The sequence below is a fragment of the Mesoplodon mirus genome, assembly GCF_964341445.2.
Source record: "Mesoplodon mirus genome assembly, chromosome: 3".
NCBI lineage: Eukaryota > Metazoa > Chordata > Mammalia > Artiodactyla > Ziphiidae > Mesoplodon > Mesoplodon mirus.
Genome location: NC_138978.1, coordinates 173,716,493 through 173,743,038, shown reverse-complemented (window position 1 = coordinate 173,743,038; position 26,546 = coordinate 173,716,493). Strand labels below are relative to the sequence as shown.

General features: G+C 39.3%; 2 protein-coding genes across 8 annotated transcripts in view; one reads left to right on the top strand and one right to left on the bottom strand.

The window, feature by feature from the left end:
- Positions 1–25,060, bottom strand: part of MPC2 (mitochondrial pyruvate carrier 2) — a 30,623-nt gene extending 5,563 nt beyond the window's left edge. The window contains exons 1-2 of the mRNA XM_082612966.1: positions 24,671–25,060; positions 11,367–11,407 (exon numbers count right to left, since the gene is read on the bottom strand). Of these exons, the coding sequence (XP_082469092.1) occupies positions 11,367–11,407; positions 24,671–24,779 (150 nt within the window). The 5' untranslated portion in view covers positions 24,780–25,060. The remainder of the gene's footprint in view (positions 1–11,366; positions 11,408–24,670) is intronic.
- Positions 25,061–25,595: 535 nt separating this feature from the next.
- DCAF6 (DDB1 and CUL4 associated factor 6) overlaps positions 25,596–26,546 on the top strand; it is a 165,587-nt gene continuing 164,636 nt past the window's right edge. For all 7 annotated transcript variants that reach the window (XM_082614240.1, XM_082614239.1, XM_082614238.1 and 4 more), the window contains exon 1: positions 25,596–25,952. In XM_082614240.1, the coding sequence (XP_082470366.1) occupies positions 25,856–25,952 (97 nt within the window). In that variant the 5' untranslated portion in view covers positions 25,596–25,855. The remainder of the gene's footprint in view (positions 25,953–26,546) is intronic.

The following is a 26,546-nucleotide window of genomic DNA, read 5'->3' as shown; positions in this document are numbered from 1 at the left end:
AGAGTTTGGCATGTAGTAGATTCAAGTTAGTTCTCTGTGTTTCCATCAATTAAAAACTGGTTTTCAAATGTGTGATTCTTTCTGGCACCTGGTTATCTCCACTGGGTGGAGTAAATACTCATCAGATAGTGTAAAACATTTTTTCCTTCCTTTCTTCCTCCCTTCCCTCCAATATTTTCTTCTTTAGTAAAAAAAAAGTCATATGACACTTCTAGAGGAGGGCTAAAAATGAAATACCACTATAGAATATTCCAATTCCAAAATGCTTAGGGATAACAAAGTTCTCAAGATTTTAAACTGCAAATTAGTCTATATAAGTAGTTCCAGCTGGAAAAGCAAGTAGATAGACATTAAAAATCCGCAGAGGTAATCTTGAAATATAGTTTGACTTATTCCTAAGGAGAATAGAGAAGAAAAATTAGCCACACAAAATGGTATACTGTTCAAGAGTTAAATATAACCCAGTCGGGAATTCCCTGGTGGTCCAGTGGTTAGGACTCTGCACTTCCACTGGAGGGGGCCTGGGTTTGATCTCTGGTCGGGGAACTAAGATCCCACATGCCGCACAGAGCAGCAAAAAGAAAAGAAAAAATATATATATATATAACCCAGTCTGCACAAACAGACTATGAACAAAAAGAAAAAAAGCTCCCTCAACTGACCTTCACATAATAGTTTCCCCAGATTAGCCAATGATATCCATTCCTTCTGTAAACAAGCTAACGATGCCCATAGCTGAATACTCACGGCTAGGGGCTATTTATTCTGTATTGCACTCATGCATTTTTGCTCTCACCCGTTGAGTTATATTTTTATCAAGTCACTGTGTTTGTCTTCAAACCTGTTTATACGAGTTTTACTTATTACTGTAATTTACCTAATTTAATGAACTAGGTAAACAGGTGAAACACAGAAAGAGGGTTGTTACTTCTATGAAATCTAAAGTGACTGTTTTAGAAAGATTGAATAAAGGCAAGTTAAACTTGCTGTCAAATTTGGTGTGAATAAGACAGATATAAAAAGATGGGGGTGAGGGGCTTCCCTGGTGGTGCAATGGTTAAGAATCTGTCTGCCAACGCAGGGGACATGGGTTCAAGCCCTGGTCCGGGAAGATCCCACATGCCACAGAGCAACTAAGCCCGCGAGCCACAACTACTGAACCTGCAAGTCTGGAGGCTGCGAGCCACAACTACTGAGCCCATGCGCCACAACTACTGAAGTCCATGCAGCTAGAGCCTGCGCTCCGCAACAAGAGAAGCCACTGAAATGAGAAGCCCGCACACAGTAAGGAAGAGCAGCCCTTGCTCGCGGCAACTAGAGAAAGCCTGCGCGAAGCAAAAAAGACCCAATGCAGCCAAAAACAAATAAAATAAAATAAATTTTAAAAGATGGTGGGGAGACATAAAAATCTAGCAGGTTTCTGTTACATGAAAGTGTCTATAAACTTGCTCTGCTTTAAAGAAAACTAAACTGAAATCATGTAGGATGCACTATGGTATAATTCATCCAAAACGGATGATGTGGAACTCAAAACCAGTGGATCCATACACAGATCAAAACTTTGGCCTTATAGTAAAGGATTGATAAATGAATATATACTTATAGTCTTTAAGTTAAAATAAAATATTTAAGGGTATATAGTATTGCTTTTTAGAATTATCCACTTTGATCTTTATAATTAATTATTTGGTTTCAACTAAAGTGGCTAACAAGGATTCGACCACAGTTAAATCTCTAAAGAAGTATAGTCTAAAATTCCTAATGTACAACTTAGGTGGCTTGCAGCAGCAGCTGCTACGTGTCACGTATAGGTTACCATAGATTAATTATTATCAAATGCTCTGGGAAAGGAAAGCATAAACTAAATATCAAAAAAAGTTTCCCCACCAGAGAACAAAACACAGAAATTTCCATTGCTATGCTGTCATCAGGAGACTATGTATGATGTCAACATGAACTGAAAATAGATATTTTTAAAGGAGACAGTCGAGAAAGCACTTATGAGTATATAATACTGTCCATGTTTCAAAACACTGATGGACCAGATCAAAGAAACATCAAAGCTATTGGTAAAAATCAATAAACTTCTAAACTGTGGTAAATTTGGGGTCAGGGGTGCCCCCAATTCATTGTAAATACATTAAGTCATTCTTATTTTTTAAAATTAATTTTTATTGGACTATAGTTGAATTACAGTGTTGTATTAGTTTCTGCTGTACAGCAAAGTTAATCAGTTATACATATACATATATCTACTCTTTTTTAGATTCTTTTCCCATATAGGTCATTACAGGGTATTAAGTAGAGTTCCTTTTGCTATACAGTAGGTCCTTATGAGTTATCTATTTTATCGTTCTCACTTTTTAAATAATGGTGCTAGAAACAATATTTCAGCAATTAATGCCACTTTGCAGATATATAATTTTAAGCGTTGGTAGGGAGCAAAGAGAACGGAAATAGTAATATACATTTCTTAGTATTATTTTTTTAATATCACTCTTTTAAATGCTTAGAGTACGAGAAGAATCATTAAAGATGATATATTGAAACTTCTTTTTTAAACTGATGGAAGCTTTTCTCAACTTATAAATCTAAAAAGAGAACTGCTCCCTAGTTCTCTGTAAAATATAGCTCCCAACCACTAATTTACTCTAATTTTGTTGTTTTACAGATGAGAGACAAAAGGGCGGAGATTGAACTTGCCTAAGGCCATAAAACTGAGAGACAGGTAATTCCAGTTCTAACATTCTCAACTACTTAGATTTACAGCTGAGTTTCTGAATTGTTCTAACAACTTAAAACAGTACATTTAAGAGAATTAAAATAGCCTACAGTTCCGGGGAAGATGGCGGAAGAGTAAGACGCAGAGATCACCTTCCTCCCCACAGATACACCAGAAATACAGCTACACGTGGAACAACTCCTACAGAACACCTACTGAACGCTGGCAGAAGACCTCAGACATCCCAAAAGGCAAGAAAACTCCCCACGTACCTGGGTAGGGCAAAGCGGAGAGATTCCCGCACAGAGAATCGGTGCCGACCGGCACTCACCAGCCCGAGAGGCTTGTCTGCTCGCCCGCCGGGACGGGTGGCGCTGGAAGCTGAGGCTCGGGCTTCGGTCAGAGCGCAGGGAGAGGACTGGGGCTGGCGGCGAGAACTCAGCCTGAAGGGGGCTAATGCGCCACAGCTAGCCGGGAGGGAGTCCGGGAAAACTCTGGAGCTGCCGAAGAGGCAAGAGACTTTTTCTTCCCTCTTGGTTTCCTGGTGCGCGAGGAGAGGGGATTAAGAGCGCTGCTTAAAGGAGCTCCACAGATGGGCGCGAGCCGCGGCTAAAAGCGCGGAGCCCAGAGACGGGCGTGGGACGCTGGGGCTGCTGCTGCCGCCACCAAGAGGCCTGTGTGCGAGTGCAGGTCACTGTCCACGCCGCCCTTCCGGGAGCCTGTGCAGCCCGTCACTGCCGGGTTCCCAGGATCCAGGGATGGCTTCCCTGGGAGAAGGGACGGCGCGCCTTGGGCTGGTGCAACGTCACGCCGGCCTCTGCCGCTGCAGGCTCGCCCCGCACTCCGTGCCCCTCCCTCCCCCCCCCCGGCCTGAGTGAGCCAGAGTCCCCGAAGCGGCTGCTCCTTTAACTGTATCCTGTCTGAGCGAAGAACAGACGCCCTCTGGCGACCTACACGCAGAGGCGGGGCCAAATCCAAAGCTGAGACCCGGGAGCTGTGAGAACAAACAAGAGAAAGGGAAATCTCTCCCAGCAGCCTCAGAAGCAGCGGATTAAAGCTCCACAATCAACTTAATGTACCCTGCATCTGTGGAATACATGAATAGACAACACATCATCCCAAATTGAGGAGCCAGGAGTCAGTGCTGTGCCTCTGAGGTGGGAGAGCCAACTTCAGGACGCTGGTCCACAAGAGACCTCCCAGCTCCACATAATATCAAACGGCAAAAATCTTCCAGAGATCTCCATCTCAACACCAACACCCAGCTTAACTCAACGACGAGCAAGCTACAGTGCTGGACACCCTATGCCAAACAACTACCAAGACAGGAACACAACGCCACCCATTAGCAGAGAGGCTGCCTAAAATCATAAAAAGTCTGCAGACACCCCAAAACACACCAGCAGACGTGGACCTGCCCACCAGAAAGACAAGATCCAGCCTCATCCACCAGAACACAGGCACTAGCCCCCTCCATCAGGAAGACTACACAACCCACTAAACCAACCTTAGCCACTGGGACAGACACCAAAAAAAAAACGGGAATTACGAACCTGCAGCCTGCAAAAAGGAGACCCCAAACACGGTAACATAAGCAAAATGAGAAGACAGAAAAACACACAGCAGGAGAAGGAGCAAGATAAAAACCCACCAGACCTAACAAATGAAGAGGTAATAGTCTACCTGAAAAAGAATTCAGAATAATGATGGTAAAGATGATCCAAGATTCTATTTCCCAGATCCAAAATCTTGGAAATAGAATAGACAAAATGCAAGAAACAGTTAACAAGGACCTAGAAGAACTAAAGATGAATCAAGCATTGATTAAAAACACAATAAATGAAATAAAAAATACTCTAGATGGGATCAATAGCAGAATAACTGAGGCAGAAGAACGGATAAGTGACCTGGAAGATAAAATAGTGGAAATAACTGATACAGAGCAAAATAAAGAAAAAAGAATGAAAAGAACAGAGGACAGTCTCAGAGACCTGGGACAACATTAAATGCACCAACATTCGAATTATAGGGGTTCCAGAAGAAGAAGAGAAAAAGAAAGGGACTGAGAAAATATTTGAAGAGATTATAGTTGAAAACTTCCCTAATATGGGAAAGGAAATAGTTAATCAAGTCCAGGAGGCACAGAGAGTCCCATACAGAATAAATCCAAGGAGAAATACGCCAAGACACATATTAATCAAACTGTCAAAAATTAAACACAAATCATATTAAAAGCAGCAAGGGAAAAACAACAAATAACACACAAGAGAATCCCCATCAGGATAACAGCTGATCTCTCAGCAGAAACTCTACAAGCCAGAAGGGAGTGGCAGGACATAATTAAAGTGATGAAGGAGAAAAACCTGCAACCAAGATTACTCTACCCAGCAAGGATCTCATTCAGATTTGATGGAGAAATTAAAACGTTTACAGACAAGCAAAAGCTGAGAGAGTTCAGCACCACCAAACCAGCTTTACAACAAATGCTAAAGGAACTTCTCTAGGCAAGAAACACAACAGAAGGGAAAGATCTACAATAACGAATCCAAAACAATTAAGAAAATGGGAATAGGAACATACATATCGATAATTACCTTAAATGTAAATGGACTAAATGCTTCCACCAAAAGACACAGAGTGGCTGAATGGATACAAAAACAAGACCCATATATATGCTGTCTACAAGAGACCCACTTCAGACCTAGAGACACATACAGACTGAAAGTAAGGGGATGGAAAAAGATATTCCATGCAAATGGAAATCAAAAGAAAGCTGGAGTAGCAATTCTCATATCAGACAAAATAGACTTTAAAATAAAGACTACTAGAAGAGACAAAGAAGGACACTACATAATGATCAAGGGATCGATCCAAGAAGAAGATATAACAATTGTAAATATTTATGCACCCAACATAGGAGCACCTCAATACATAAGGCAAATACTAACAGCCATAAAAGGAGAAATCGACAGTAACACAACCATAGTAGGGGACTTTAACACCCCACTTTTACCAATGGACAGATCGTCCAAAATGAAAATCAATAAGGAAATACAAGCTTTAAATGATACATTAAACAAGATGGACTTAATTGATATTTATAGGACATTCCATCCAAAAACAACAGAATACACATTTTTCTCAAGTGCTCATGGAACATTCTCCAGGAGAGATCATATCTTGGGTCACAGATCAAGCCTTGGTAAATTTAAGAAAATTGAAATTGTATCAAGTATCTTTTCCGACCACAATGCTGTAAGACTAGACATCAATTACAGGAAAAGATCTGTAAAAAATACAAACACATGGAGGCTAAACAATACACAACTCAATAACGAAGTGATCACTGAAGAAATCAAAGAGGAAATAAAAAAATACCTAGAAACAAATGACAATAGAGACACAACGACCCAAAACCCTTGGAAGGCAGCAAAAGCAGTTCTAAGGGGGAAGTTTATAGCAGTATATTCCCAGCTTAAGAAACAGGAAACATCTAGAGTAAACAACCTGACCCTGCACCTAAAGCAATTAGGGAAAGAAGAACAAAAAACCCCCAAAGGTAGCAGAAGGAAAGAAATCATAAAGATCAGATCAGAAATGAATGAAAAAGAAATGAAGGAAACGATAGCAAAGATCAATAAAACTAAAAGCTGGTTCTTTGAGAAGATAAACAAAATTGATAAACCATTAGCCAGACTCATCAAGAAAAAAGGGAGAAGACACAAATCAATAGAATTAGAAATGAAAAAGGAGAAGTAACAACTGACACTGCAGAAATACAAAAGATCATGAGAGATTACTACAAGAAACTCTATGCCAATAAAATGGACAACCTGGAAGAAATGGACAAATTTGTAGAAAATCACAACCTTCCGAGACTGAATCAGGAAGAAATAGAAAATATGAATAGACCAATCACAAGTACTGAAATTGAAACTGTGATTAAAAATCTTCCAACAAACAAAAGCCCAGGACCGGATGGCTTCACAGGTGAATTCTATCAAACATTTAGAGAAGAGCTAACACCTATCCTTCTCAAACTCTTCCAAAATACAGCAGAGGGAGGAACACTCCCAAAGTCATTCTATGAGGCCACCATCACCTTGATACCAAAACCAGGCAAGGATGTCACAAAGAAAGAAAACTACAGGCCAATATCACTGATGAACATAGATGCAAAAATCCTCAACAAAATACTAGCAAACAGAATCCAACAGCACATTAAAAGGATCACACACCATGATCAAGTGGGGTTTATTCCAGGAATGCAAGGATTCTTCAGTATATGCAAATCAATCAACGTGATACACCATATTAACAAATTGAAGAAGAAAAACCATATGATCATCTCAATAGATGCAGAGAAAGCTTTCGACAAAATTCAACACCGATTTATGATAAAAACCCTGCAGAAAGTAGGCATAGAGGGAACTTTCCTCAACATAATAAAGGCCATATATGACAAACCCACAACCAACATCATGCTCAATGGTGAAAAACTGAAACCATTTCCACTAAGATCAGCAACAAGACAAGGCTGCCCACTCTCACCACTCTTATTCAACATAGTTTTGGAAGTTTTAGCCACAACAATCAGAGAAGAAAAGGAAATAAAAGGAATTCAAATTGGAAAAGAAGAAGTATAGCTGTCACTGTTTGCAGATGACATGATAGTATACATAGAGAATCCTAAAGATGCTACCAGAAAACTACTAGAGCTAATCAATGCATTTGGTAAAGTAGCAGGACACAAAATTAATGCACAGGAATCTCTGGCATTCCTGTACACTAATGATGAAAAATCTGAAAGTGAACTCAAGAAAACACTCCCATTTACCATTGCAACAAAAAGAATAAAATATCTAGGAATAAACCAACCTAGGAAACAAAAGACCTGTAGGCAGAAAATTATAAGACACTGATGAAAGAAATTAAAGATGATACAAATAGATGGAGAGATATACCATGCTCCTGGATTGGAAAAATCAATATCGTGAAAATGGCTCTACTACCCAAAGCAATCTACAGATTGAATGCAATCCCTATCAAACTACCACTGGCATTTTTCACAGAACTAGAACAAAAAATTTCAAAATTTGTTTGGAAAAACAGCAGACCCCGAATAGCCAAAGCAATCTTGAGAAAGAAAAACGGAGCTGGAGGAATCAGGCTCCCTGACTTCAGACTATACTACAAAGCTACAGTAATCAAGACAGTATGGTACTGGCACAAAAACAGAAATATAGATCAATGGAACAGAATAGAAAGACCAGAGATAAACCCACACACATATGGTCACCTTATCTTTGATAAAGGAGGCAGGAATGTACAGTGGAGAAAGGACAGCCTCTTCAATAAGTGGTGCTGGGAAAACTGGACAGGGACATGTAAAAGTATGAAATTAGATCATTCCCTGACACCATACACAAAAATAAGCTCAAAATGGATTAAAGACCTAAATGTAAGGCCAGACACTATCAAACTCTTAGAGGAAAACATAGGCAGAACACTCTATGACATAAATCACAGCAAGATCCTTTTTGACCCACCTCCTAGAGAAATGGAAATAAAGACAAAAATAAACACATGGCACATAATGAAACTTCAAAGCTTTTGCACAGCAAAGGAAACCATAAACAAGACCAAGAGACAACCCTCAGAATGGGAGAAAATATTTGCAAATGAAGCAACTGACAAAGGATTAATCTCCAAAATTTATAAGCAGCTCATGCAGCTCAATAACAAAAAAACAACCCAATCCGAAAATGGGCAGAAGACCTAAATAGACATTTCTCCACAGAAGATATACAGACTGCCAACAAACACCTGATAGGATGCTCAACATCTTTACTCATTAGAGAAATGCAAATCAAAACTACAATGAGATATCATCTCACACCAGTCAGAATGGCCATCATCAAAAAATCTAGAAACAATAAATGCTGGAGAGGGCGTGGAAAAAAGGGAACACTCTTGCACTGCTGGTGGGAATGTGAATTGGTACAGCCACTATGGAGAACGGTATGGAGGTTCCTTAAAAAACTACAAATAGAACTACCATATGACCCAGCAATCCCACTACTGGGCATATACCCTGAGAAAACCATAATTCAAAGAGAGTCATGTACCAAAATGTTCATAGCAGCCCTATTTACAATAGCCCAGAGATGGAAACAACCTAAGTGTCCATCATCAGATGAATGGATAAAGAAGATGTGGCACATATATACAATGGAATATTACTCAGCCATAAAAAGAAACGAAATTGTGCTATTTGTAATGAGGTGGATGGACCTAGAGTCTGTCATACAGAGTGAAGTAAGTCAGAAAGAGAAAGACAAATACTGTATGCTGACACATATATATGGAATTTAAGAAAAAAAATGTCATGAAGAACATAGGGGTAAGACAGGAATAAAGACACAGACCCACTAGAGAATGGACTTGAGGATATGGGGAGGGGGAAGGGTAAGCTGTGACAAAGCGAAAGAGCAGCATGGACATATATACACTACCAAATGTAAGGTAGATAGCTAGTGGGAAGCAGCCGCATAGCACAGGGAGATCAGCTAGGTGCTTTGTGACCGCCTGGAGGGGTGGGATAGGGAGGGTGGGAGGGAGACGCAAAAGGGAGGGGATATGGGAACATATGTATATGTATAACTGTTTAAATTTGTTATAAAGCAGAAAAAATATATATACAACTTGCTAATCAACTATACTTCAATAAAAAATAAATTTGGAAAAAAAAATAGCCTACAACCCAAGCAAAAAACAACGTTATTAAAACTTGGGTTGGGCTTCCCTGGTGGCGCAGTGTTTCAGAGTCCGCCTGCCGATGCAGGGGACGTGGGTTTGTGCCCCGGTCTGGGAAGATCCCACATGCCGCGGAGCGGCTGGGCCCGTGAGCCATGGCCGCTGAGCCTGCGCGTCCGGAGCCTGTGCTCCGCAATGGGAGAGGCCACAATAGTGAGAGGCCCACGTACTGGAAAAAAAAAAAAAAAAAAAAACTTGGGTAAAGGGTTTAAATAGATACTTTTCCAGAGAAAATGTAAAAATGGTCAATAAGCACATGAAAAGATGCTCAGCATGACTAATCGTATCAGGTAAATGCACATCAAAACCACAATGAGACACCACTTCACACCCATTAGAATGGCTATTATAAAACAACAAAAAAAGTAACAAGTGTTGGCAGGGATATGGAGAAATTGATTGGAACCCCGTGAATTGCTGGTGGAAATGTAAAATAGTGCACCTGCTGTGGAATATGGTACAGCAGTTCATCAAAATATTAAATATACTGAATTACCATATGATTCAGCAATTCCATGTGTAGGATATACCCAAAAGAACTGAAAGCAGGTCTGGAATAGATTGTACACCATTGTTCATAGCAGCATTATTCACACTAGCCAAAAGGTGAAGCATCCCAAGTGTCCATTAACAGATGACTGAATAAACAATATGTGCTATATACGTACAATGAAATATTCAGACTTAAAAAGGAAGGAAATTCTGACACATACTACAGCATAGATGAACCTTCAGGACATTATGCTAAGTGAAATATGCCAGGCACAAAAAGACAAATACTGTATGATTTCACTTATATAAGGTACCAAGAGTAGTCAAATTCACAGATAGAAAGTAGAATGGTGGTTTCCAGGGGCTGGGGAAGAGGGAAATGAGCTAGTGTTTAATGGGTTCAGAGTTTTAGTTCTGCAAGATAAAAAGAGTCCTAGAGATTGGTTGCACACTGATGTGAATGTACTCAACATGAAAAAAATGGTTAAAATGATAATTTTATGTGTATTTTTTTACAGTTAAAAAAAAAGCCTGCAGACCAGTAGTTTTCAAACTTTAGAAGTCCTCAGAATCACCTGGAGGGCTTATTAAAACACAAATTACTGGGTTCCATCCCTATAGTTTCAGATTTAGTAAATCTGTGATGTGGCCTGAAAATCTGCATGTCTAACATATTCCTGGGTAATGCCAATGCTGCAGGTCCAGGGATGACGCTTCGAGAAGCACTGCATTAAGGCAAAACTGGCCCTTCCAACATAAAATCAATGATTTGTTATTAACAGCCATCGCAATTATTTCTTTTCAGCTAAATGAGAGGTTTAGGAATGGAAACTCTGGCATAGTGTAAAAGCATTGGTCTTGGAGTCAGAAGTCCCATATTCTACCATTTCCCAAATATTGATATATATACCCTTGGATAAATTTTTCTAATTTTTGAGAATAACTTTTCTTCCCTCTATTTTAATGTTAGTATCTGAAGTTCTCATACTAAATTAATAACAAAAGTTAATTTGGGGGTGTTCTAATTAATTTAATGTTTTACATAGTCACAAAATTTTAGAATGAAGTTCTATGTTCCTAGGGCCCATAATTATAAGCTTTTTGATAACAATATGTTCCCCAAAAGGCTCTTACCTATCTAAGGAGTTCAGAAAAACTAAAGTAAGTAGTATGCTTTATGCAGTAAAAATGATACATCTGAGAGTATTTGTATAAAATTACTTCAAGACGTACCATGAACATTTAAAAGTACATCCTTCAGAAAAGTTACTTCAAATTAATAAGCTCCTTTAAAGAATATCTTTTTCAGTAGCTTCTGCAAAAATTCAAGACTTACCCATTTCATAATTGGAGCCCAGAAAAATACTGTTTTGGGACCTGAAAAAAAATGAAAAATTTAGCAATAAACCAACTATTTTCAATGTCTTTTAATAGCCATCGCCACATTTCAAAAACTCAAAGGTTTATCAATCTATTTCTAATAATTTTTACTATGCTTTCTGAATACTTTGTATTTAAGTTAAAATTTAGAGTCACCACACTATCAATCTTTCATACAAGTTGTTTTGATCTCCTTGTCAATTATGTGTATTTTTGTGAACTATTAAAATTAGCTAAAGTATAATGGAGATGGTTTCGGAAACCATTCCTAACGTTTTGCCTTGAACATGGAACTTAATGTTATTTCACTTAAGGATAATCCTCAAGTTGAGGAAATGACAAATTATGGAATTTTTGTGATACGAGCCACAGTAGATATTTTTTATTAGTTTTTGGCTGCAGTGAGTCTTCGTTGCTGCGCACAAGCTTTCTCTAGTTGCAGCGAGCCGGAGGGCTACTCTTCATTGCGGTGAGTGGGCTTCTCACTGTGGTGGCTGAGCACTGGCTCTAGGCACGTGGGCTTTAGTAGTTGCAGCACGCGGGCTCAGTAGTTGTGGCATGTGGGCCCTAGAGCACGTGGGCTTCAGTAGTTGTGGCTTGTAGGCTCAGTAGTTGTGGTGCACGGGCTTAGTTGCTCTGCGGCATGTGGGAGCTTCCTTGACCAGGGATCGAACCCAGGTCCCCTGCATGGCAGGCAGATTCTCAACGACTGCACCACCAGGGAAGTCCCAGATATTTATATATTCACTAATTCTATTAATATTTATTATTATAAATGACATGTCACCATGTATTCTAGTAAAACTTCTTATAAAAATTCTATATATTCTAGTAAAAAATTAATGAACCTAACTTTAAAGGGCACATGAGAAAGCGGAAAGCCTAGATTTGTAAGCTCCTTAGTAGCAGGGTCTTTGTTTTAGTTATCCTGGTACTCATCTGCCTCGTGCAAAATGTTCAATAAATGTTGACAGTATTGAAAACGACTATGGTTTCTTAGATAACCTAGAATTTGAGAAGCATGATGTTTCAGAGCTGGAAGGAAACTCAGAGATCATCTAATCTAAATCCTTCATTTTACCGATAAGGCTCAGAGAAGTTCCATAACCTACTCAAGTCATGCGGCTAGTAAGCCCAGAGTTGTAACTAGAACCTAAGTCTTCTAACTCTTAAACATGTGCTCTTTAACCACATGACATAACTGGCCCACTTGTAACTCTTCCAAATTATATGTCTCTTTTAACCTTCCAGGGGATACAGTGACAGGGGAGAAACAGACTTTGTCCATGGTAATTTAAAAGCTAAATCCAATACAAATTAATATGGTATGTACGCTCTCAACACACTGGATCAACAAAAGACATTCATTTCTTAACACAAAAATTAATCAATTTCACATAAGACAACAGTGATTTTAAGCAAATTCGAAATTTAAAAAAATCTAATTATAATTTGTATTCTAATTATATAATTATAAATCTAATTGTATTATTTCTGCCTTAATATTCCACTTTACTTTGTAAGAATAAATAGTTTTTATGGATCACAAAAATCACTTCTAAAATGGCATCATCACCCAAATGTAACACATTTATTTCTCTTCATCTACTCCCAGTAATATTTCTCAAATAGCACCAGCAGGTAAAGATGGATTTATCCAGTTTCCCCCCAGTGGGTGAGCATTCACTGTCATTAATAATCAAGGAATGTTTCTGTTCACATACACATAAATAACATTTAAAAGATAGAATTGACTCAAACCTATTATTTAGGAACAAAACAAAAGATAGTGAAATCGAAAAAGCATGGAGCTAAAAAAATGTAAAAGCACATAGCTAAGTTAAGATCCAGTCATAGTTGTAGGTTTAATTTGTTGCAAAGAAGACCACTCATTCATTCACCCATAATAATTACTGCATGCTTTACAGTGTCGTAGGCACTGGGGATGCACTGGTAAATAAAACACAGTGCTGGCTTTAAAGGACCTAAGCACAAGCTACTAGTCCCCTTATTTAGCCTTGTCTTCATCTGGCTAACTCCTAATATCCTTCAAAAACTCACTTAAGGTTTCATCTCCTCAAGGAAGCCTTCTTTAACATCTCCAGGTTAGATTAAATGCTCCTTCTCTGAACTCCCAAAGCAGCCTGACTACTCTTCTAGTTTTCTGCACTTAACAATTAAACTGATCTATTTACGCATCTGTCACTGTAATTAGGCAAGGTCTAGAAGTCAAAGCCTGTTTCTTAGTTTTTCTTGACAAATAATATTTTTGAACAGAATTGAATTGGATTAACCATATCCAGGAGAGATGCTAATCAAAGATACTCAAATTTTAGGTTTGACCCCGATTTGCCTTGACACTGCTTCATCCTCAGGGCTGGGATTTCAGGTACATCAGGTTCCCTTTACATCAGGGAACTGGTACTAGACTTTCACTCATTAGTTACTCTAATCTTAGACCATGATACTTCCCTTTTTGGCTCCTGAAAATTCTTCCCATGAGTCTGATGCCATAATGCACTAATCCTATAAGTCAATCTTTTCAAACTCTGGTTATTTTATTTAGTTTGAGTTTCTGAGATTCCTATCATCACACCTGGTTTATTTTTATTTGTCATATACAAAGTCATATGCAGTATCAATTACCAAGTTTATTTTTTATCCCTGCATGAAGCTTGGCTTCATCACTCAAGGGTAAGCCAATACACTGTTTTTGTCTCTAGCTTTGGATTCCCCAACAGACTCCTCTCTTCGTATTTCAAAACTGATGCTTCCTCTTCTGCCACCCCAAAAACTGTTTCCTGAGCAATGCCTCTAAGGTTCTGGTTTCTTTACGAGCTGAAATGGTTGACCCTTCAGGGTTAATGAACAGTCAAGCTTTTCAGTAGGCTTGCCTGGTAACTAATTTACTCAACTGCCCTGAGCTGGGTGATAATTTTAAAATAAAAACTGCCCTTCTCCCACACAACTGAACCAAACAAAAACTTTGAACATGAAATTATGGTTGCTAGAACGTGGGCCAAAGAGAAGTTTAAATATTTTATTTAGTGCATAATTTTAAACTATAAAACAAAGCCTAAATTAGTTTAACAATTGGTAAGCACTGAATTTAAAAACATCAGTAGCAAATATATATTAATAAGACATTCTAAGTTTCTAATTTTTCTGAAATATCAGAGGATGCTGACACCTGACACAAATAATTAGGGTTGGAGATCTGTAAGTGCAAACAAGCAGTGTTTTCTTCATTGTTAAAAAAAGGAAAAAATAGCTAGTAATACCCATGATCATATAATAGGTTAACAAAAAATTTTAAAGAAAACTTATTTTAGTTCACCCTTCCATTTTATCTTAGCTAATCATTTTCTACCTTAAAAGTAAAGAAGTCAAATAAATATAGACGTGTATGAATTCAGGAACAGAGGCTATCTTCTTGAAAATAGCAATCAGTCAATAATGGAAATGGTAATGAGGAAACATCCCAACTGATTTTGACATTTAAAATGTAAAGTTTAAAAACATTTGTTTATTTAAGTATAGTTGATTTATAATGTGTTAGTTTCAGGTATACAGAAAAGTGTTCAGTTACACATATATAACTATATTCTTTTTCAGATTCTTTTCCATTTTCTGGTTATTACAAGGTATTGAATATAGTTCCCTGTGCTGTACAGTAGGTCCTTGTTATTTACCTAAAACAAAAAGTTTTGACAAAAACATATTTGAAAACAGGTATCACATAAACAGTGAGAATATAATGTCACATTGTCTTTCTAGACCTGGGAAAAATAGGCTTATGTTCTACAATGACATAGCTATTCTCACTGGAGAGCATTAAAAAAATGAAGTCATTAAATAATCATGATACCTGAAGTGATTATAACACCTTAAAATCAAGATAAGCATAAGTATAAATAGAGTATCTAGTTAACATTCATTATGATGAATGAAAAAACTTGATTAGGCAGAAATTTTTAATTGCTGAAAATATATTGAATAAAAAGCAGCTCTTAAGAAATTTAATTTGAAGTCCAAGATGAGGGAAATGTGTCCCCATCAGATATAAATATACATTCCTTTAGACAAAGAATTAACTAACAGTTAACACATTTTCATCTTGTTTCTTATAAGTCCACTCTTGGAAGTTGGAAAAGGCCTCAAATGCTGACTATTTAAAACTATGAACTATACAGCAAAACAAATATATGGTTACAAAAGGGGAGAGGAAGGCGGGGAGGGACAAATTAGGAGTATGGGATTAACAGATACAAACTGCTATACATAAAATAGATGAGCAACAAGGATTGACTGTAAAACTATGAACTATTTCAAGCATAACAAAAAATACGAAGAATAATAAAATGGTTATTTTCTTTTGTGTTGTTATATGTTTTTCTGATTTTTAAAGTGAAACTGATGTTTTCTAAAGTTCAAACTTTCATGGAAGAATTTGAAAAATTCTGCAAGGGAACATCACAACCAAATACGTAAGAGACATAAGAGACCTACATTTTCAAACAAATTAACAAATCTAGTTGCCTTGATGAACTCTGATGAACCTATTAATAAAACAATGACATAATTTTATTTCCTAATTTCCTTACCTGAGAGGAATGACTGCTAATGAAATACTTTATAAATTCTACCCAGAAAGTATGTCATTTATTGTACGTATGATTCTCTTCCTAGGGAAAGACTTCCTTCTTGGAACAGAATAAGTAACTTTTACACACATGCAAACGTACACATATACAAATATTGAATTGAGGTGCTCCCAGTGTTGAGAATAAAGTTCTTACTGAATGCCGTCCACTACTCCACCGAATCCCTTTCATACCATTTCTCTACGGTTTACTGCTTTCAACATCCCTCAACTTTCCTCTAACGTTCCTTGTATTAAGCAAGCCCATCTGTTTGCTATCATGTAGCCAGCTACTTACAAATTCACACAGATATTGACAGTCAAAGATTACTCATTTTTATTTGTACTAAAGCTAGTTCTGATTTCATACCAAGAACATGAAGGGGCCACCATTTTAGAGCCAAGCAGTCTTTATATCTCGTGGAAGGCCTTGGAAAGAGCTCACTCAAATAGCACCTAGAAAGTCATAGGTGTATAATGATTTTTAAAATGTTGATTGAAAACAGGCTTTGGTGAAAATGCCAAAGAAAAATAACAGATGAAGTGACTAGCTATGATAGCCAATATGCATTTTTGGGTTGATACATTTTAAATTTATACATTTCTTCAGTAACAAAGAATCAATGACTTCTAGATTTAGAAAGACTGTTGAAATCATCTAGTTCAGGCATTCATTTTATAAACCAGGTAAGTGAGGCCCAGAGAGGTAAAATTACTTACATAAAATACATAGCACAACAAGGATAAACTTAGATCCCTAAAACCTAATCTAACAATAATTATATAGTCTTCCCTGATGAAACCTGAGTTTCTTGAAGCCTCTGAAACTAAGGAAAGTCCTAGCAGAAATACCAAATTGTAGACTATTACAGCTGGAAAGAAACTTAAAGAAAATCCAAATTCTTCTACTTTTATATATGAAAAAGGAAAGGCACTTAAAAGTTAAGTAAGTTGTCTCATATTCAGATAGTTCCAGATAGAGCAAGGACCAGAATACAGGCCTCTTTGATTCTAGTCCTCTTTCTGCTATGCCAGACCACACTTTAAATGTATTTCACACTCTCTCATAGACAAAATTAATATTATTACATGACTTGGAAATGACAATTTTTTAAAAACTGAAGTACAGTTGATTTACAATGTTGTGTCAGTTTCAGGTGTACAGCAAAATGATTCAGTTTTATATATATAAAACTGAATATATATATATATATATTCTTTTTCAGGTTCTTTTTGCTTATAGATTATTACAAAATGTTGAGTATAGTTCCCTGTGCTATACAGTAGGTCCTTGTTGGTTATCTATTTTATATATAGCAGAGTATATATAACAAACTATTTATAGCTTCTCTTGGGACTTGCTTCTCCTTTAGTACATCTAGTGAATCAAATTAGATGAGGCATGAACAGTCTTAATTTCTTAAAATTAGTTTAAGATCAGGTTAGTGGGCAAAAGTTATGTTAAGTGTCACACTAACAACTACAACAAGGATTGTATTACTTTTATGATCTCTTCTGAGAATACAAAATCTCTGTGGCTAGAGATTTTAATTTTATTCACTAAAATATCTCAAATGCCAAAACAGTATCTAATATACAGCAGGCCCTCAAAAAATATTAAATAATTCAACTTTCTTGGAGCTAACTAGTTTGAAGATATTCTATTTTTCATCAATGTCTTACAATTGTATTTGAAATCCCAACTTTCCATTTTGGTTCTCATTCCTTAATTTTAAGGTAACAGAGGTTGTAACTGTAAAAAATAATATATGTATATTTATATATTTAGTGTATATATTTAAACATAATATATATTAACAATATGTTTAAGAATATATTTATATAGAGAGATGTATTATACATGGTATATAATACAGATATATTTAATATGATATAGATATCTAGATGTCTATCCTAGACTGGCATTAAAATTCTTCAGATAATCTCTGTAGGAAGAAAATAAATTGTTCTAACAGAGACGCTAAATAACCACGTTAATACATAACTGTGTGGGTTTCTACACTGTTTATTTATTTGACCCCCATTTGGCTTTATTTACATAAAATAAAACAACATATTCTCTGAACTAAGTTGTATTAAACTATCTAGTATAACATCAATTCCCTGAGCATTTAATTTTGAATTTTTTTTTATTAAGATATTCCCTTATGAACACTGCTAATAATGGTTCATTTAGTATGTTTTTATTTTAAAAAATATTCTCTAGGTCTGTAAGATAAAAAGAAAAAAACAATTCTCTTACCTAGGAAAAAATGAAAATATTCCTGTTATGAAGACCTTAAAGTAACTTTTCCCATGAGCCTTCCCAGAGAGAATGCCATGCAATGTAGAGAATATTCTCAGCAACAGCAAACTAAACACTGCAACACGTTTCATAGAAGTATTTCTTCAACAGTTCTTTCACTTAAGCCAAAATGTAATTCAATATAAGCCAAGCTATGGTAAGCAAAAATTATATGGCTCAGATAGATAGCTGTTTTCCCAGCTGACTTAATTGAAGGATAGTTTTTATTTATCTTTATTATTTATTTCTTATTTAATTCTATTTTTCCCCCAGTTCTATTGAGATATAATTTTTTTTTTTTTTTTTTTTTTTCCTGCACCACACGGCTTGTGGGATCTTAGTTCCCCAACCAGGGATTGAACCCGGGCCATGGCAGTGAAAGCACCAAGTCCTAACCACTGGACCTCCAGGGAATTCTCGAGATATAACTCTTTAGAGACTCTTTGGACTCTTTAGAGCTGAAGTCTCCTAACTTCTTTTGAACACATTGCCCCATCAGTTAAAAAAAAAATTTTTGAGCATACATCCCCTATATACAGTCCATATATATACATATATATAAATTAATACATATAGACTCCATAGAATTCAGTTGTGTACAGATTTTCCTTGATTCATGATGGGGTTACATCCCAATAAATCCACTGAAGATTGAAAATATCATAAATTGAAAATTTATGTAATACACCTAACTTATTGAAGTATCATAGCTTAGCCTAGCCTACCTTTAACATGCTCAGGACACTTACATTAGCTTACAGTTGGGCAAAATCATCTAACACAAAGCCTATTTTATAATAAATTGTTGAATATCTCATGTAATTTATTGAATACTGTACTGAAAAACAGAATGGCTATAGGGATGAAGAATGGACGTACTGATTGTTTACCGCATGACTGACTGTGAGTTGTGGCTCGTTGCTACTGCCCAGCATCATGAGAGCATCGTATCACATATCACTAGCCCAGGAAAAGATCAAAATTCGAAATTCAAAGTACAGTTTCTACTGAATTTGTATTGCTTTTGAACCATCTTGTAAAGTTGAAAAACCTTAAGTCCAACCATCATAATAAAGAGACTATTTACACATACATATATATGTGAACGAATTTATTTTTATATTGTAAAACATATACAAAATGGAAACTTTAAAAAGATAAAGTAAGTATTAATAGAAGTCCTCTTGTTTTCTTCCTACATTCCAATGTTTCATTTTGTGCACGCTTTGGGACGATTCACCCCATTTTGGAGCTCATAAATACAAAGGAATGACAGTCCACTAATAAATATTTTTCCCAACTAAGCTTTTAAGTAAACACTGGGCAGCATGACTTCAAGGTTATTTCTTTGAACAAATATCTAGAGGGTAGCTATGCAGCTGGTTAGTGTCAAGTCAAATACTTTTATAGTCAGGAGATGGTGGGGGGAGTGACATATCTTATGAGAACTGAACTTGCTAGGACACACATTTGGTTAGAATTCTACTCTTTTTTTTGTTTTTCTTTTTAACATCTTTATTGGAGTATAATTGCTTTACAATGTTGTGTTAGTTTCTGCTGTATAACAAAGTGAATCAGCTTTTCTTATACATATATCCCCATATCCCCTCCTTCTTGCGTCTCCCTCCCACCCTCCCTATCCCACCCCTCTAGGTGGTCATAAAGCACCGAGCTGATCTCCCTGTGCTACACTGCTACTTCCCACTAGCTATCTATTTTACATTTGGTAGTATATATATGCCAACACTACTCTCTCACTTTATCCCAGCTTACCCTTCCCACTCCCCGTGTCCTCACATCTGCATCTTTATTCCTGTCCTGCCCCTAGGTTCGTCAGGACCAATTTTTTTTTTTAGCTTCTATATATATGTGTTAGCATACGGTATTTGATTTCCCTTTCTGACTTACTTCACTCTATATGACAGACTCTAGGTCCATCCACCTCACTACAAATAACTCAATTTCATTTCTTTTTATGGCTAAGTAATATTCCATTGTATATAGGTGCCACATCATCTTTATCCATTCATCTGTTGATAGACACGTTGCTTCAATGTCCTGGCTGTTGTAAATAGTGCTGCAATGAACATTGTGGTACATGTCTCTTTTTGAATTATGGTTTTCTCAGGGTATATGCCCAGTAGTGGGATTGCTGGGTCATATGGTATTTCTATTTTCAGTTTTTTAAGGAACCTCCATACTGTTCTCCATAGTGGCTGTATCAATTTACATTCCCACCAACAGTGCAACAGGATTCCCTTTTCTCCACACCCTCTCCAGCATTTACTGTTTGTAGATTTTTTTTTTTTTTTTTTTTGCGGTACGCGGGCCTCTCACTGTTGTGGCCTCTCCCATTGCAGAGCACAGGCTCCGGACGTGCAGGCTCAGCGGCCAAGGCTCATGGGCCTAGCAGCTCAATGGCATGTGGGATCTTCCTGGACCGGGGCACAAACCCGTGTCCCCTGCATCGGCAGGCGGACTCTCAACCACTGCGCCACCAGGGAAGCCCTACTGTTTGTAGATTTTTTGATGATGGCCATTCTGACCGGTGTGAGGTGATATCTCATTGCAGTTTTGATTTGCATTCCTCTAATGATTAGTGATGTTGAGTGTCCTTTCATGTGTTTGTTGGCAATCTGTATCTCTTCTTTGGAGAGATGTCTATTTAGGTCTTCTGCCCATTTTTTGATTGGGTTGTTTGTTTTTTTAATATGGAGCTGCATGAGCTGTTTATATATTTGGGAGATTAATCCTTGGTCAGTTGCTTCATTTGCAAATATTTTCTCCCATTCTGAGGGCTGTCTTTTCATCTTGTTTATGGCTTCCTTTGCCATGCAAAAGCTTTTAAGTTTCATTAGGTCCCATTTGTTTATTTTTGTCTTTATTTCCATTTCCCTAGGAGGTGGGTCAAAAAGGATCTTGCTGTGATTTATTTATTTATTTATTATTATTTTTATAAACATCTTTATTGGAGTATAGTTGCTTTAAAAATATGGAATGCGGGCCTCCCTGGTGGCGCAGTGGTTGAGAGTCCGCCTGCCGATGCAGGGGATACGGGTTCGTGCCCCGGTCTGGGAGGATCCCATATGCCGCGGAGCGGCTGGGCCCGTGAGCCATGGCCGCTGAGCCTGCGCATCCGGAGCCTGTGCTCCACAACGGGAGAGGCCACAACAGTGAGAGGCCCGCATACCGCAAAAAGAAAAAAAAAAAAGAAAAAAAAATATGGAATGCTTCATGAGTTTGCATGTCATCCTTGCGCAGGGGCCATGCTAATCTTCTCTGTATCATTCCAATATTAGTATATGTGCTGCCGAAGCGAGCACTGCTGTGATTTATTACATAGAGTGTTCTGCCTATGTTTTCCTCTAAGGATTTTGTAGTGTCTGGCCTGACATTTAGGTCTTTAATCCATTTTGAGCTTATTTTTGTGTATGGTGTTAGGGAGTGTTCTAATTTCATTCTTTTACCTGTAGCTGTCCAGTTTTCCCAGCACCACTTATTGAAGAGGCTGTCTTTTCTCCATTGTATAGTCTTGCATCCTTTATCAAAGATAAGGTGACCATATGTGTATGGGTTTATCTCTGGGCTTTCTATACTGTTCCACTGATCTATATTTCTGTTTTTGTGCCAGTACCATACTGTCTTGATTACTGTAGCTTTGTAGTACAGTCTGAAGTCAGGGAGCTTGATTCCTCCAGCTCCGTTTTTCTTTCTCAAGATTGCTTTGGCTATTCACGGTCTTTTGTGTTTCCATAAACACTGTGAAATTTTTTGTTCTACGTCTGTGAAAAATGCCATTGGTAGTTTTATAAGGAGTGCACCGAATCTGTAGACTGCTTTGGGTAGTATAGTCATTTTCACAATGTTGATTCTTCCAATCCAAGAACATGGTATATCTCTATCTGTTCGTATCGTCCTTAATTTTTTTCATCAGTGTCTTACAGTTTTCTGCATACAGGTCTTTTGTCTCCTTTGGTAGGTTTATTCCTAGGTATTTTATTCTTTTTGTTGCAATGGTAAATGGGAGTGTTTCCTTAATTTCTCTTTCAGATTTTTCATCATTAGTGTACAGGAATGCAAGAGATTTCTGTGCATTAATTTTGTATCCTGTTACTTTACTGAATTCATTGATTAGCTCTAGTAGTTTTCTGGTAGCCTCTTTAGGATTCTCTATGTATATAGAACACTATTCTTACTCTACAGAAGTAGATCATTCTGTGCCAGAGACAATATGTAGGTAAATGGATGATGAAGGCCACAGGTCTAACTCTATATATAATGCAATATTCTACTCTAATATATATTTATATAAAGACATATTTTTGTAACCTGTCTCGAGGTACTTGTCAATGATACAGTGAAATCTCAAAAATTTAGCCTTGCATATTACTGTAAAAACCTCCAGTATGTGAATCTTCTCTAATGTTTAATATAATGATTCAATACATACCATTATGCAAAGTAGTATGCAAAATCCTTGAATATTCACTCTGATAACTCTTGGAACAATAATCAGTGTTTCCTCAGATTTTATTGAATACTTATGAATCAATCAAGAGTTATATTTTTCATGTTTCTTCATTTCGACAATGGTGTGCCTACCCTACAACATTTTAATCACAAATAATTTTGCAGTGATAGCTATTCTTACTCTGCATATTGGTGAAAAGCTTAATAAGAGGGAACTAACACTAATATTTGTTGAGAGTCTATGTGCAAACACTGCTACATGTTTTACAGACAATACAGCACTTAACTTTCACAACAATCCTAAATGGTGATAATTATTATCCCTATTTCATAGATTAGAACTAAAGGTTGGGGTCAAGGTCACACAGCCAAGATTCAAATCCAGGTCAGTCTGGCTTCAAAGCCTATGCTCCTTCCATTACACTGAAAAAAAGGGTTACAATAACTGAACTAGTCCAAGAGTATCCAGATAAAATGCACAATCTACTAACAAATCTCAAACGAAAGATAATTCCTTTTCATTATAAAAGTCGAATAAAGTATTATAAAGAATGATTATAGGTGGTTAAAGCCAAGGTCTTGGAAAAGATCACTATAAAACTACCCTCCAATTCTGTTTTAAAGTAGTTTAAAATTGCTCCTCCTCTATTCTGCCTTTATCCTACAACCCAAACACAGAGCTTAAGAGGGTCAGGGTTGACTACACAGAATTCAGTTGAGTCTGAAGCCCAGATTATTACAGAAACATTGCCCAATTCTCCCTCCTGAAAATCTCTGTCACAAAACACAGCACAATTCCAAAAACTGCGTGTTCAAAGAACCAAAAGGCAAATAAACTAAATAAGCTTCTTCATCAATAAAAACCTCTCCTTAAAGATCAATTTTATAAGGGGTAAACTACTGCAATAAGTAATATTATACTAAAGTATAATTCCAAGACACAGTTCACTCCATTATCAAACTGTAAATTGGATTTAGTAACCATCTCACACTCCCAAGAGCTGCTTCATAGTCAGGTATGTGGGGAGATAGAGAGTTGGAAGAACTGGGATCTTCCAGTTTCTTATAGAATTATTTTTTTCAACCACAAGAACATTGTTTTCCAATAGGTTAAAGAGAGAGCTAACATTTACTGAGTATTTCTGAAGAATCAAATACATACGTTATCTTTAACTCACATCGATCACATTTTACAGAAACTAAGATCTAGGATTTCGCCCAAGGTCACATCGATAGTAAGCAGCAGAGCAGAATTTAAAACCAGGTTTGTCCCCACAAAAAGGTCCAGGGAGAGCTTGTTCAGTAGTAATTTCATAAATAAGGATAGACTTAAACAAACTAGATCTATGGGGCAAGGAATGACACTGACTCAGAAACCGGTTAACACTTCTGCAGGCCTGTCAGCTGGAGCTGAAGGAAGTATGACCTTTACTCCAAACCCTCCAGGGCGGAAAGACAGCTCTTCTCCGCGTGGGTCAATATACCACTACTCATGGAGGGAAAGAGGAGAGAATGAGGTTTCCTGGTGGCCCAGACCCTTTCTTGGCCGCAGAAATGGAGAAGGATCAAACCCAGAGGCCCGGTCCGGGTCTGAGTTGTGCCTAAGGGAAGGGGTGCGACAAAGGTCGCAAAGGGCGCAGACTTGAAAATAACGAGTTTATGAGAGATGCTGGAAAAGAAAACATGAAAAGCAGGGAGCATGGGAAAGTACACGGATTCACTTGAGGGAAGGGGGTTGGGGCTGTGGGTGATGCCTCCAGCGGCAGAGTTGTCAGTGGGCCTCTAAAGGGAGGGAAGGGACAGGGAGGGAAGGTCTCGGTGGGAGCCACTCTGGGTTCATTACCTGCCGGATGGTTGTACAACGGCCTCAGTTTCTCAGGAAGCAGAAGCTCCACTTTATCAAGGACCCGGTGGTAGGTGGCCCGCAGGCCCCGGGCGCCGGCGGCTGCCATTTCTGTGGACGAGAGATCGTGGGCAGCCAGGTAAGGCAGCGGCCGCGTGCTCCTCCCTGGCTGGCAGTGAAGGGCAGCTCTTCACTTTCCCCCGTCTCAATGCCTCGCGACCTCCTCTCCCCCAAGGCAGCTCAGCCTGCTCCCCTGTGAACCGCCCGGCGGCCCGCGCCTAGAGAAGATTGTCGGGGCGGAGACTCTGCGACGGCCCGCCCCGAGCCCGCCTCCTGGCCTCCGACTGTCTAGAGGGAGGAGGAGACATGGAAACAGGTGGCAAAAGGACAGCCTCACCGAGTCAACCCGGCGCCCTACCGGCAGCGCGCTTGCGCAAGCAGAGCGGCCCGCGGTGATTGGCCCGCCCCGGGGCGTGGGCGGGGTCCAGACCAAACCTACAATTTCTTCTTCCTGGCCCGGAGGCCATGTTGGAGAAGGGAAAGTGAAGCTGCACCGGCGCTAATCCCCTTTCACTTTGGTTAAGGAGGCCCCTAGATAAAATGGGCTTTTCAGGCCTTCCATGACCCGACTAAAGATGACGCCGCACAACTCTGTTGCTTCCTTTGGAATGAGACTCGTGAGCGCGAGACCTCCGATTTCAGCTTCTTCCGTCTCTATTCCTCATTTATCCAGAGTATTAAGAATTTGCCTAGAGTGGTCTGAACCCACTTCTCTAGGGTAAGGGCAGCCCTGACACACACCTGCCTCAGTCTCCAGGGTGGTCGTCATCTCGCGAGAAAGGCTTGAAAGGGAGGGTGTCGAGAACGAAGAGAGGGAGGAGTCGAGGCCGCCTCCGCCTCCTCCCCCTCCCCCTGTAGGAGGGGGTGCCGAGGGAGGGGACAGTTGCTGATCTCTGGATGTTCTGGGTAGTCTTGAGAAGGAGAGTATGAGGCGAGCTCAGGCCCGGGTGCGGCCGGGCTTCGGGGGCGAAGGCGCTGCCGCTGCCACCGCCATCTAACTCGCTGCTACCGCGAGGCCCGGCGCGCGGATGGTGCCGGTGCGGCTCGGGTGTTGATCGCGTGTCCCCTCCCCCTTTCCCCTCCCCCACGCGGTGGTCTCCTCTCCTCCCCCGGCCCGGCGGAGCCATGTCTCGGGGTGGCTGCTGCCCACACCTGTTGTGGGACGTGAGGAAAAGGTCCCTCGGGCTGGAGGACCCGTCCCGGCTGCGGAGCCGCTACCTGGGTGAGCGGGGGCCCTGGGGCGGAGGCGCTGAGGTCGCCGCCCAGAGGTGGGGGAGGGGGCCACGCCGCTAGGGCTGTTGGAGGTGGGACAGCGTCTGGGCAGGGACGCCCCGGAGACGCCTAGGTGCTGGGTGGACCTTGGCGGACGGATCCCGTGCCCGTGTCCTCTCATGGCTAAGTCTCCCTTTCATGCTGCCAGCCGCCGCCCTTACTGGGTTTTCCTTCGGGGGGCCGGACAGGGGGCAGACGGTACTGGCCGGGAAAGGTGTTGGGGTCTCTTCTGGAGTGGGACTCGGGAGAAGACTTGTCGAACCTCCCCGAGCTGCCGCGTTCAGAGCAAAAGTTGGCGCTTTTGCTCTTCTCCAGCGCTCTCCTCGCTTAGCCGAAGGACCTAAGTTTGTGTTGACCGCCCCTCACCTAAAGTCTCGGGAGGGCTTAGGTGTCCGTGGCGACACGCTGACCACCCTTGGGGACTCCACGCTCCAAACAGACTCGGTGTAAACTGTTGTGCGGCTCCGAGCCAAAACCTGAAAGTGATAGCTGAGCTCTCCCCACCCCCGCGCGCTTTCCCAGTTGGACTCTGCTGTTCGGTCGT